This window comes from Peromyscus eremicus, chromosome 23 (genome assembly GCF_949786415.1).
Source record: "Peromyscus eremicus chromosome 23, PerEre_H2_v1, whole genome shotgun sequence".
NCBI classification, from domain to species: Eukaryota; Metazoa; Chordata; class Mammalia; order Rodentia; family Cricetidae; genus Peromyscus; species Peromyscus eremicus.
In genome coordinates this window covers 13,656,653-13,669,729 of record NC_081438.1, presented here as the reverse complement: position 1 = coordinate 13,669,729, position 13,077 = coordinate 13,656,653, and the positions used below count along the sequence as shown (strand labels likewise).

The 13,077-nt window shown below is 44.3% G+C and overlaps 1 protein-coding gene across 1 annotated transcript in view; it reads left to right on the top strand.

The window, feature by feature from the left end:
- Clip1 (CAP-Gly domain containing linker protein 1) overlaps window positions 1-13,077 on the top strand; it is a 90,909-nt gene that overhangs the window by 37,098 nt on the left and 40,734 nt on the right. The window contains exons 11-16 of the mRNA XM_059249635.1: window positions 2,960-3,076; window positions 5,822-5,879; window positions 6,363-6,446; window positions 7,249-7,405; window positions 10,891-11,056; window positions 11,146-11,361. Coding sequence (XP_059105618.1) covers window positions 2,960-3,076; window positions 5,822-5,879; window positions 6,363-6,446; window positions 7,249-7,405; window positions 10,891-11,056; window positions 11,146-11,361 — 798 coding nt within the window. The remainder of the gene's footprint in view (window positions 1-2,959; window positions 3,077-5,821; window positions 5,880-6,362; window positions 6,447-7,248; window positions 7,406-10,890; window positions 11,057-11,145; window positions 11,362-13,077) is intronic.

The window sequence follows — 13,077 nt, the reverse complement described above, 5'->3', positions numbered from 1 at the left end:
ACCACCAGCTCTGGGAGCCATGTTTACTGCCTCAACTCTGGGATGTTTCGAGGTCCATGCCGGCACTGAGTAGCATGCTGCCAGCTGCACATAAACACCATATAAGTGTTCCCCATGTTGGAACACCATATGTAAATGGACATTTCCTATCCCTACCTCCCAGTCCCAAATAACTGACTCAGAGGCTGAATATGAATTATAAATGCTCGGCCAATAGCTCAAGCTTGTTACTAGCTAACTCTTACACTTAATGCTTCGCCGTGTGGCTCATTGTCTCATTTTTTTTTTTCTTTTACACATTCTGCTTGTTTGGCAGCTGGCTGGCATCTTTCTCAACTCCTCTAACTCTGCCTTCCTTTTTCCCATCATTCTCAGTTTGGCTTTCCTGCCTAACTTCCTGCCTAGCTACTGGCCTGTCAGCTTTTTATTACCAATTAAATTATTACTAATGAGAGCAATACATACTCATAGTGTAGAAAAGGATAGAGAGAGAGAAGAGAAGAGATAGGTTTATAAGCTCAGGCTGGGCATGGTAGTACATGCCTATAATACTTGGGATGATAAGGCAGGAGGTTTTTCAGTTCCAGGCCAGCCTGGACCACATAAAGAGACCTTTTCAAAAAAAATAAACAAACAAACAAAAAACCCAATCAACCAAAACAAAAAACACTTTATAAGTTCATCTCTTCCCTTTCTGCCCACATTACTCCCTTGCTTATAGGGTTATGTATAAAAGTAGAACATGCATTCTGGAGTGCTTCTTATCTGTAAGTTAGCATGCTGTGATAAGTAACGCTCACAACAAAGTAAGGGCAGGAGGCCAGAGCCATTTGCATTATTACTGTACTTTTATGCCACAATGAAGACACTATCCTTTTGTGGTAAGACACCATGACCAAAGCAACTTATAGAGGGAGTTAGAGTTTAGAGGGTGAGTCCATGATCATGGTGGCTGGGGACATGGCATCAGGCAGGCAGGCATGGTGCTGGAGCAGTAACTAAGAGTTTATATTTTGATCCACAAGCATGGGGTGGAGTGAAGAGACTCTGGGAATAGTGTAGGCTTCTGAAACTTCAAAGCCTGTCTGCAGTAATATACCTCCTCCAACAAGGCCACCTGTCCTAATACTTCCCAAACAGTACATCAGCTGGAGCCCAAGTATTCAAATATATGATCCTGTGGGGGCCATTCTCATGCAAACCACCACACCATCTAACCTTTGCTTTTTGGAGATGGGGGGAAAAATGAGACTAGGTTTTACTGTGTACTCCAGGCTGTTCTTTAACTCATGATCCTTCTGCCCTTTCCTCTCAAGTGCTGGGCTTACAATATGTACCACTATATCCCTGTTCCTTGTGGTTTTTTGTTTGTTTGTTTTATTTTGTTTTGTGTTTTTTTTTTTGTTTTTGTTTTTTTTTTTTTGAGACAAGGGTTCGCTTTGTAGCCCAGCTTGACCTAGGACTGGCTTTATAGCCCACACTGGCCTTGAGTTCTCAGTGGTCACCTGCTTTGGTTTTCCAAGTACTGGGACTACAATACACATAAGGCTCTATTCTTCTGGCTGTCCCTTTTTGTGTGTTTCATTTGGGGAGACAGGGAGACTAGACAAATGTGCTACTTGTCAAGGATTAGGAAACTGAAGTGTCTACCAGCCATGTCTCTGCCAGCAAGCCCTGCTACACGGCAGCTCCCGTTCTTCAGGGGCGTCTTTCCCAGTTCTGCCACTAGAGGGGGCTCTGGTATTGGTGATGGGTGATTTTTGTGGACAGAAGCTGATGCTCTGTTGGCAAAGAAGAAAGTGTTGTGATGGCTAAGTGGGGAGAGGTGAAGGCAGATAAACAACCAAAGTCGGCTAAGTAACCATACTTGAAAACAAGATAGCTACAGGGAAACGTTCTCTAATCTCATGGTGTTCGGAAATAGCAATGAAAAACGAGTTAACTAGAGGAGAATATATGGCTGGTAGTTAGGAAGATTTAATGAAAGCTGAGTTCTAATTGCTAATGTCTAGTGGGTCTTTAAATATGACTCAAGTGTTGGAATATTATAAGCATACAAATATACAGAATAATACAGACTACTGTTATAATGTGCCTAGGGCCTGTCTATGCTCAGCATAGGCTCTACTACTGAGCTACATACACAGCACTAGGGTCTTTCAAGCTCAGAAATGAACTTGATCAGGTAGCTTATTTAGGAAGTAAATACCAGCACTTCTTGCTTTAGACCATGTTGCTGTTCAAATTTAGGTATAAAAAGTGGTATATTTTGACTTTTTAAAAATAGCCATTAGAAGCTAGGTAGTGGTGGAGCCCATGCCTTTAATCCCAGCACTCGGGAGGTAGAGGCAGTCAGATCTCTGAGTTTGAGGCCAGCCTGGTCTACAGGGTGAGTTCCAGGACAGCCAGGGCTACACAGAGAGACCCTGTTTTGAAAAACCAAATAAATAAATTTAAAAAATATATAAAAAATAAGAAAAAAGCCATTAGGAAAGAGCCCAGCAGTCAACGGTGCTTACTGTTCTTGTAGAGGCCCAGGCTGGGTTCTAGTTCCAGGGGCCCTGATGCTGTCTTCTGGCAGGCTTATTCCAGTACGTGGTGAACATAAACTCAAACAGATAAACATACGTACACATAAACAAAACTTAACATTATTTGGCTAGATATGTCGGCACACAACTGAGTTCGAGGCCAGCCTGGCTTACATATGGAGTTCCAGGACAGCCAGGGCTACACAGAAACCCTGTCTCAAAAAAAAAACATGTACTCATACCTAGAAGTGATCGGTTTTAAAGTCACCGGCTTCTTAGAATTAAAAACAACCAACAAACAGGAAACAACTCTTTCCAGTATTGTTTTGTTGTGTTTCTCATATCTTCCCATTTTATTTTTCCCTTATCATTCCTTTTTGTTTCTTTTTTGTTCATTTGCTTCTGTAACATATAACGTGGTGTGTTAGGCTAATAGCATTACCAAAGAGCTCCAGGGAAAAGAGCTAATGCTCGGTAGCCTGCGGGACACTCTGAGTGAAGTCAGTCAAGTGAAGGAGACTTTGGAAAAAGAACTCCAGACTTTGGTAAGTACCTGTTGGATGGGAATCTGAACCTCAGCGTTGTTCCGGCTTTTCCTGTTTAAAAGAACATTCTCCATTAAAAAAAATAATAATAATAATACAGTTATGTCTCTACTTCTTCAAAAATACGGATTTAAATTGAATATATTAGCAGCTGATAAATGCCTTCAAGGGAACTGGATCAAATCAAACTAGCAGTCAAGGTAGGTGTTAACTTTTCTTTTTTTAAAAAAAAAAATGTTCATTTCCTCTGGTAAAGCAGTTGGACGGTTGTTGGCAGCGTAGTTTTACAAGACAGAGCTAGCTCTTCCCGCTCACACATCCAGCACGGGCAGGTTTCCTGACCGAGAGTCTTTCCTGTACTGTGCCTGCAGCATCTCCTTTTTGACTGTGGGCAGCAACCGTCCAGGTCTTGAGTGTCCTCTGTTGGTGTGACAGCAAGCTATCAAATTCGATTGCGTGGGATTGTAGTGTGCCTTAGGAAATCGTGTTTCCTTTTACATGTTTCCTCTTAATCCCAAATTATGTATTAGCACAAGGCTTTAAACCCAGCATTTGGGAGGCTGACAGACTCTTATGAGTTCCAGGTCAGTCTTGTGCACATAGCAAGCTCTAAACTAGCCAAGGCTACATAGTGAGACCCTGTCTCAAAAAACAAGAACAAAAAAGATAATACCCCACCAAATTGTAAGACTTCCTAAATAAACAAAAACGTTTGGCTCTTTGCTTTCCTCTTACCTTGCCTCCTACACTGTAATTTGACCTTCCTGGAGGCTAATAATTCTGGGCCATGGTGTTCATGTAAGCTTGCAGAGAGCCTAGGCAGCGTCTCGGGAGTCTTTGCTCCAGCGGCTCCATAAGCCTCCCTGTTACTCTGCTACTTCTCTGGGTTGTGCCACAATTTCCTACTTTTCTCAGTCTCACTCTGCAGCAGGCTGATCTGAAACTCACCCAACTGTGTAGCCCAGGCTGTCCTCAGACGCACAGCAATCCTACTGCCTCAACTTTTTGACTGTTGAGATTATAGGCATGAGCTCAGATTTCTACTTAAAACAAAGATTTGATTTGATTTTTAATTACATGTATGCAAGTGCATTCATGGGTGGTATGTGCACATTGAGTGCAATACCTGAGGAGGTCAGAAGAGGGCGTCAGATTTCCTAGAGTTGGAGTTGGCAGGTGGCTGTGGGCTGCCTATTGTGGGTGCTTGGGTCCTCTGTAAAAGCAGGAAGCACTAGTGCTCTTGACCGCTAGGCCATCTCTCTATCCTTAGTTTTCTACTTTTAAAAATAGCTATATTGTTCATCATCCTACTAGTCACATATAGCTACATTTTTTTTTTTTTTTTTGGTTTTTTTTCGAGACAAGGTTTCTCTGTGTAGCTTTGTGCCTTTCCTGGAACTTGCTTTGGAGACCAGGCTGGCCTCGAACTCACAGAGATCCGCCTGGCTCTGCCTCCCAAGTGCTGGGATTAAAGGCGTGCGCCACCTGTTGCTTGGCTTTATTTTTTTAATTTATTTTGAGACAGTGTCTCTCTTTGTAGCTCTAGCAGTCCTGAAATTTACTGTGTAGATCAGGCTGGCCTTGAACTCACAGAGATCCACTTGCCTCTACCCTCGGAGTGCTGACTCTAAAGGCTTGTGCCACCACATCTGGCTATTTTGTGATGTGGAGTATTTTAAGAAAACGTTTTAGGGGCTGGTAAGACGGCTCAGTGGGTAAAGAGACAGGCCTGGAGGCCTGAGTTTGAGCCCTAGCACCCACCTGGTGGGAGGAGAGAACGGACTCCAGCAAGGTGTCTTTTGACCCCCACATGCACACACACTTACACAAATACATTAATGTAATTTAAAAAACCAAGAAAATGGGACTAGAGAGGTGGCTCAGTGGTTAAGAGGACTCAGGTTCTGTTCCCAGCACCCACATGGCGGCTCCTGGCCATCTATAACTCCAGTTCCAGGGGAACTGACACCCTCTTTCTGGCTTCTGTGGGCACTAGGCATGCATGCAGTACATATTCATACATCCAGGCAAAACACTGATACACATAAAATCAAATAAATAAATCTTTTAAAAGATCCCGTGTTACAGCTACTTCAAAGTTTATTTCAGGAAAAGCAGAGACTTTTTATCTTAGCTTGTCATCGTGTTTAGAACAGGAGACTATCAACAGTAGGTGACGGATGGAGTGATTCTGCTTATAAAGTTACAGACACAGAGATTAGAATTTAGTTCAGGTTTCTCTGGATACTCTCAGAGGGCAGAAACCCAGAACTCTACTTGTTGTTCAGGCAGATTACTTTCTTTTTGTGGTTCTTTTCTTCTTCTTCCTTTTTTGTATGAGGGATTTAACCTAGGGCTTTGTCCTTGCTAGGAAAGAGTAATACCATTGAGCTACATCCCCACCCTTCAGGCAGATTTCAGAGGAGTTCTTGGAGGGTTAGTCATGACAAAACATATTCTTGCAGCACATATATAAATGTGTATACATATACTTATATATGTATATATGTATGTGCTCAGTCATAACACTTGTATACAGATATACATGCATACATGCACTTGGAAACCCACTCGTGTGAGCAAGGTGCATGATACACAGTTGCTAGTTCATTGGTGCCTACATGTTTTAAGTCCATAGTCTTAACATAACAGCTACAAAAATAAATAGTATTGTAACTGATAGACATGTTTGGTCTTTATCACCTGAGACCCTTGTAAGATGAATATCTGGTTCTTTTTCTTCAGAAAGAAAAGTTTGCTGGTGCTTCAGAGGAGGCAGTTTCTGTTCAGAGAAGTATGCAAGGTATGTCTCACTGAAGTCCGAGCAGAAAGTTTTAGGGTGTTTCATTACGGGCCTAGGGGCTGGCTTCAGGAGTGCATAATATAGTCTAATGCCATAATTTTGGAAGTTATACAGTGCGCAGAAAAACTGCATTCTATTGGTTTCCTGAACCTTCAAACTCCAGAAATAGTCATTTCTTCTTTTGACCTGAAGTTTGTTCCATATTAAAGTCTGAGTGTATCCGAGCTTTTGCTGTTTTGGGTTTTGCCTAGAAGAAGGAAAGAGATGTCTAGGGAAGACATAGGGCCTCCTGGTGTGCAGATGTGGGGAGGAAACAGAGCTTCACGCTTCCCTGTCATCACAGTATGGGATCAGCAGTGAAGCTTTTAGTATCCCATGTCCTCGGAGCTCATGAGCATATGCTTGATTGGGTTATAAGCCAGCCAAGCTCTGGGTGACCTATTAAATGTGATACATATTGAACTTGTAACTTTATCCTAATAGATACTGTAAATAAACTGCACCAAAAGGAGGTAGAGTTTAACACGTTGTCTTCCGAACTGGAGAAGTTGAGAGAAAATTTAACAGGTAAGGTGATGTCGCCCGTGACAACCCGATGAATACCGCCGAGTGTCTAGGATGAGAGTATGTTACAGTAGCAGAGCTGCCCTCAGACGCTGTACCACTCTGTGTGCCAGCGTGATACTCGTTTGAGATCCGTAACCCTGAGGATGTCCTCTCTTCTCTGTTTCATAAAACCCAGCATCTACCACTGCGGCTGCTGCTGTCCTTGTTCAGTGTTTCACACGGACAGCCACACAGATGACCACTTGCTCCCTGCCTCTACCCTTGCCCTTCCTTCTTTCTTCTCAACACACTGGCCAAAGAGTCAGGTCACATGACTGCTCTTCCATCTCACTCACTAGAGGTACAGTCCTTGTCCATCAAACCCCGTATCTCTAGGAGTTTCATCTCTCCAGGAGTTTGTCTTAGACTCTTCTTCCCAGCGGCCACTGCACTTCGGCCATAGCAGCCTCCTTGCTGTGTGGACGTGGCAGGCCACGTGCTGTGGGGGCCTTTGACTTGCTTCCTGCTTCCTGTCCTTCCTTCAGGTCTTCACTTAATTGTCAGCAATTCAAAGGGTTCCCTGTAATATTTTACTCTTTCCTTCGCCTTTCAACATCCTTTCTCCCTTTGCAGTTTCTCCCCTCAGCACTCAGCTCTTTCTATTGTATTGTTCCTTTCTTTAGTCTAATTATCTGTCTTTGCTACATGTTGTTTCCATGTAAGCAGAGATGGCTAGCTGCAAAAGTCCCCAGATACGGATGCATTCAATAAAGTTTTCTTGCTCTTAACACAACAGTGCTATTTCTTTTCTGTATATGTTCAGATATGGAGGCAAAATGTAGGGAGAAGGATGAAAGAGAACAGCAGCTGGTAAAGGCAAAGGAAAAACTAGAAAATGACATTGCAGAAATGATGAAGATGTCAGGAGATAACTCTTCTCAGCTGACGAAGATGAATGACGAGTTACGTCTGAAGGAAAGGTACGTCTGACTGCTGGCGCCATAAAGGCTCGGTAGAGGGCTAAAGGCTCAGGGCTGCTGCGTGGGTATGAGTTTGAGACCAGTCTGGTCTACACAGTGAGTTCCAGGACAGCTAGAGCTACAGAGCGAGACCCTGTCCTGTGTCTCCCCCACCCCCCCACCCCCCCACCAGACAGGTTTTCTCTGTGTAACATCTCTGTGGCTGTCCTGGAACTCACTGTGTAGACCAGGCTGGCCTTGAACTCAGAGATCCACCTGCCTCTGCTGGGATCAAAGGCGTGCGCCACCACTGCCACCTAGTGAGACCCTGTCTTAAAACAGAAACAAACCCTAGAAAAACAAAGAGCTCAAGGCTGTCTTGTTTGAAGGCTTCCTGGCTCTTCCCTTTTCTTTTCTCTTTGTGTTTCCTTTCTCTAGTTTTCTCTCGTGTGTGTGTGTGTGTGTGTGTGTGTGTGTGTGTGTGTGTGTGTGTGTGTGTTTCTGAGGACTGAAGTCAGCTGGAGCTATCCTTTCTATTACTGCCCCAGTGCGACTTGAATCACCTGTGTAACATTTGTTGTTGTTTTTTAAAATTCCACCGTGGGTTTTGGGTATCAGTTAAGCTTGTTCAGCAAGTAAACACCTTTTACTGAGCTGTTTGACCTGAAATGTGGTCTGCCAGGCAGAGTTGAGGAATACAGTAGGATTCCTGGATCTCCCGGGGACTTCCAGGAACACACGGTACTTGTTTAATAATGGCAGTGCCATCTTTCCCATAACCTTAAAGAAGTCTGTGACTTCCTCCACTGCGGTGACAGGAAGCACCTCCTGAGGGCTTGCTGTGTGTGTGCTGCTGTGCACCTGCTGTGTGTGTGCTGCTGTGCACCTGTGTGTGCTGCTGTGCACCTGTGTGTGCTGCTGTGCACTTGCTGTGTGTGTGCTGCTGTGCACCTGCTGTGTGTGCTGCTGTGCACCTGCTGTGTGTGTGCTGCTGTGCACCTGTGTGTGCTGCTGTGCACCTGCTGTGTGTGTGCTGCTGTGCACCTGCTGTGTGTGCTGCTGTGCACCTGTTGTGTGTGTGCGGCTGTACACTGTGCTAACGGTTTGTATAGTGTGTGCTTTTGTAGCTTCTCACCTTAAAGGAAAAGAAGCCGAGGCTCCCTTGAGGTTCCACAGCAGAGCCTCCTGGTCTTGGTACTTCTTTCACTAATTAGGTTTCCTTGGTATTCAAACTTCTTTTATCTTAAGGTCTGCCAGTCATGCCTCCTAACTGTTGGGTTCAAGGTGTGTGCTAACACACCCAGCTTATCTGAAATTCTTGGTGGTTTTTTTTTTTTTTTTCTTTTCATAGTAGTCATATAGAAATCAAATACTTAATTAACAAGCAAAAGGTTTTAGGGAACGTTTTAGAACCATTAGAATTTTACTTTATAAGGTATTAATGCTTTAAAAATTACATCTATAACTAGCCTTTCCCCCACACAGCACAGTTGAAGGTCGCTGGGTGCTTGGTGACCTGGCCTTTGGCTGGCCACTTCAGGAGCAGCTTTGGTTCCCTTTGCTCCCAGGCAGTTGCACAGGTTTGCAGGCCTGGGAAGGGGCCACCTGTGCAGGTGTTAGTAGATACAGCTGGGACCGTACGTGTGCTTCCCTCCCCTGCTGGTTGGTTCTCTTGAAGCCCAAATTCTGGGCCAATGTCCCATGCTTTCACTAGATCCGTGAGAAGCTACATGAGTGTCTCTCTCTCTCTCTCTCTCTCTCTCTCTCTCTCTCTCTCTCTCTCTCTCTCTCTGTCTCTGTCTGTCTCTGTCTCTGTCTCTGTCTCTCTCTCTCTCTCTCTTTCTCTCTCTCTGTCTATGTGTATGTGTGTGTTTGTGTGTGTGTATGTACAAAGTGCAGGACAGCTTCCAAAGTCATTCCTCAGGCACCATCTCTTTTAAAGACAGGGTCTCTCAGTGGCTTGGAACTCATGAAGTAGGCTACATTAACTGGCCAAGGAGCCCCAGGGATTGGCCTGTCTCCGCCTCCCTAGTGCTGAGACTGTGAGCATGTGCCGCCACCACACACCACACCTAGTTTTTTTTTAACATAGGTTCTGGGCATTGAACTCAGGCCCACATGCTTAGAAAAGCAAAAGACTTTACCATCTCCCCAGAACCTAGCTGGTTCTCTTTAAGCAAGAATACGGTAATTACCATATTTTCTTTTTCCAAGAGGCACTTAAATGACTTTTGGTAACCTAGTCTGCTGAAAATTTTAATCTTATTTCCTTTAATATTTTTCTTAAAAATTTTTAGATTAAAAAAACCTTTAATAGCTGGGCGGTAGTGCCGCACGCCTTTAATCCCAGCGCTTGGGAGGCAGAGGCAGGCAGATCTCTGTGAGCTCGAGGCCAGCCTGGGCTACAGAGTGAGTTTCAGGACAGGCTCCAAAGCTACACTGAGAAACCCTGTCTTGAAAAAAAAAAAAAAAAAAAATTCGAGATGTGTTTATCTTTATTTTATGCGTATGTGTCTTTTGCCTACACCATGTGCATGCAGTGCCTGCAGAGGTCAGAAGAGGGCGTCAGATTCCCACAAACTGGAGTTATGGATGGTGGTTAGCTAATTTATCTGGTTTGAGACAGGGTCTCTGTATAACCCTGGCTGTCCTGGAACTTTTAATATATAGACTATACGGACCTTCACCTTCCTGCCTCTGTCTCCCAAGTCCTGGGATGAAAGGCATCTACCACCACACCTGACCCAATACATTTATCTCAACTCATATTTCTTTATTTATCTAATTAATATAGAGTAGTAAATTCTTGCAATTACAGTAGTTGTTACTCTAATTGTATTTATAACAATCACAGTTGTTAAAATTCTTCATTTTTAAATTTTTCTTGACTTTAGGTGTAATTACTCACAAATTTTACAATCTGATATAGTTGTTTTTTATAGTATATTTCTTTTTTTTTCTGGAGGGGGGTGTTTCGAGACAGGGTTTCTCTGTGTAGCTTTGGCACCTGTCCTGGATCTCACTCTGTAGACCAGGCTGGCCTTAAACTTGCAGAGATCCACCTGCCTCTGCCTGTGCTGGGATTAAAGGCATGTGCCACCACTTCCTGGCATTATAGTATATTTCTAATATAACTCTTCAGTTTAAAACATGAAAACTCTAGTTGTCAAGATGGCTCAGTAGATAAAATGTTTGATGCACGAGAATGAGAGTTCCGATCCCCAGAATCTAGGGAATCCCTGAGTGCCTACAGTGATGGGGGGTGGAGACAGGGATCTCCCACTATGAAACAGTGAAGAAGAAACCCTACTTCAAACACGGTGGCAGGTGTGGACTGGAACCCAAAGTTGTTTTCTGACTTCCATGTGCTGTGCATGTCTGGACTCACACTTGACTATACACACACACAGTGACCACGCACATACACATATGCACGTTACATGCACACATAGCATATGCACACCTATTAAGAACTCTCTGACAACTTACATTGAAACTTATTCTAGATCTGTGGAAGAACTGCAGCTAAAACTTACCAAGGCTAATGAAAATGCAAGTTTTCTGCAGAAAAGCATTGGGGAAGTAACTCTTAAAGCTGAACAGAGCCAGCAGGAAGCAGCTAAAAAGCATGAAGAGGAAAAGAAAGAATTGGAGGAAAAGTTGTTGGAACTGGTAAGGAGAAGTGGGGGGGACTGCTGGTAAAGCGGGTGGGTAGTCACCGTGTAGCCCGATGCCTTACCCCCTTCCTTTGGGTTCTTCAGGAGAAGACGGTGGAAACAAGCCGCACCCAGTGTCAGGACCTGAGAGCCAAGTATGAAAAAACCAGTTCTGAGACAAAAGCCCAGCACGAAGAGACCCTGCAGAACCTTCAGAAGATGCTGGTGGACACAGAGGAGAGGCTGAAGGCTGCTCAGGAGGCCAACAGAGATCTGATGCAGGACGTGGAGGAACTGAAAACACAGGCCAACAAAGCCAAAGTATGTTCCGGAGCAGAAATGGTGCGATTGTGTTATGTCTTAGCCAAGTGCCGTGGAGGCTGCGAGAGAGCTTGGGGCATGTGTGGCCTGGTGAACTCTGCGTGCACGGCAGAGTGGTAAGCTGCATCTTTGGTGGCTTTAAGTGTTTCGTACCAGCTGTTCTTCCTCGTAGGGGAGGGTGGTGGCTATCGGTCTTGCCCTGAGTGTATTGCGTAGCCATCACCACCCCTGTGCTGCTTGTGCCCAGTGGTCACAACCGCTCACTGTTGCCTGGCCTCTGTCTGCTTGCTTGCGTAGACTCTGTTCGGGAAAGCAGCTTCCTCTGATCTTGGCTAAGCCTGCTCCACCTTTCACTAGGGTTAAGAGAGACAAATGTCGGAAAAGCAGGGGGCAGAGGCCCAGGGAAGCAAGCGGCATTGTGTTGGAGCTGGAGGAGCGCAACTGGCAAGCAGCGTCTTATAGGAAGAATTAGAACTCTGGAGGGGGCTTTGAATGCCTCCAGGAAAGTTCTGTGAACTCGCTGACAAGGAAGCTGGGTTCAAGTCAATCAAGAAAATATCTTATTAGTTGGAAATAGTTAGAACTTGGAATACTGAATTTCAATTTGTGGTGTCAGGATTGTATCTGCACCCCAATATGTTTGACTCTGGTAACTTCGTAAAGTTTACCCTTTCTACTACTTACTATTTTAACTTTTTTATTGCTCAAAAATTATTTTTGTCCTAATTTTTTAAAGATTTATTTATTTATTATGATACAGTGTTCTGTCTGCATGTATGCCCGCAGGCCAGAAGAGGGCACCAGATCTCATTATAGATAATTGTGAGCCACCATGTGGTTGCTGGGAATTGAAATCAGGACCTCTGGAAGAGCAGTCAGTGCTCTTAACCACTGAGCCGTCTCTCCAGCCCCGTAAATGTTTATTTTTAATGCATCAGAGAAATGTTTATGTATGAGTTTACTAGAAAGAAATTATGAAAGCGAACTTGATACTATTAAAAACCTCTTGTTAGGGTAGGGATGTGGATTAGTTGTAGAGTACCAACCCACCCTGCCCTAGTATCAAATCCCAGGACTGAAACAGAATAGCAGCATAAAGCTCACAGTACCTTCTGTTCATAGGAGAGCCATGATGTAGTACCTGTCAGGTGTAGTGGGTGCAGTTTCCTCTCTTCTGCATGCTGTCAGAGCTTCTCCTGTACCCTCTGTCCTCACAAACACCCCAGCTTGATACACCATTGAGTGGTGGCTGTGATTGCCACGTTTAAGGTCCCCTGTGTCTCAACTTCAGGTTTGTAGACCACACCACAGCGTTCTAGTGGCTTGTGGAAAGCTACGCTGACTTCGGTCGTTTTCTGTAAAAGCCTTTTGTCCAGGCGGTGGCGCACGCCTTTAATCGCAGCACTCGGGAGGCAGAGCCAGGCGGATCTCTGTGAGTTTGAGGCCAGTCTGGGCTACAGAGCGAGATCCAGGACAGGCACCAAAACTACACAGAGAAACCCTGTCTCGGTAAAACCAAAAAACCAAAAAACCAAAAAACAAAAAAACAAAAAACAAAAAACCACCCTTTGGTTAAAATACCAGGATTATTCCTCCTCCAAATTTGTTATCTGGATGTTGGATTTCAGTGAGTTAGAAACTCTGGAGAGGCTGATGAGACCTAAGGAAGTTTATGTATGCAGTCTGTAAGGTTCTTGCCTTACTTCAGGAGGGCAC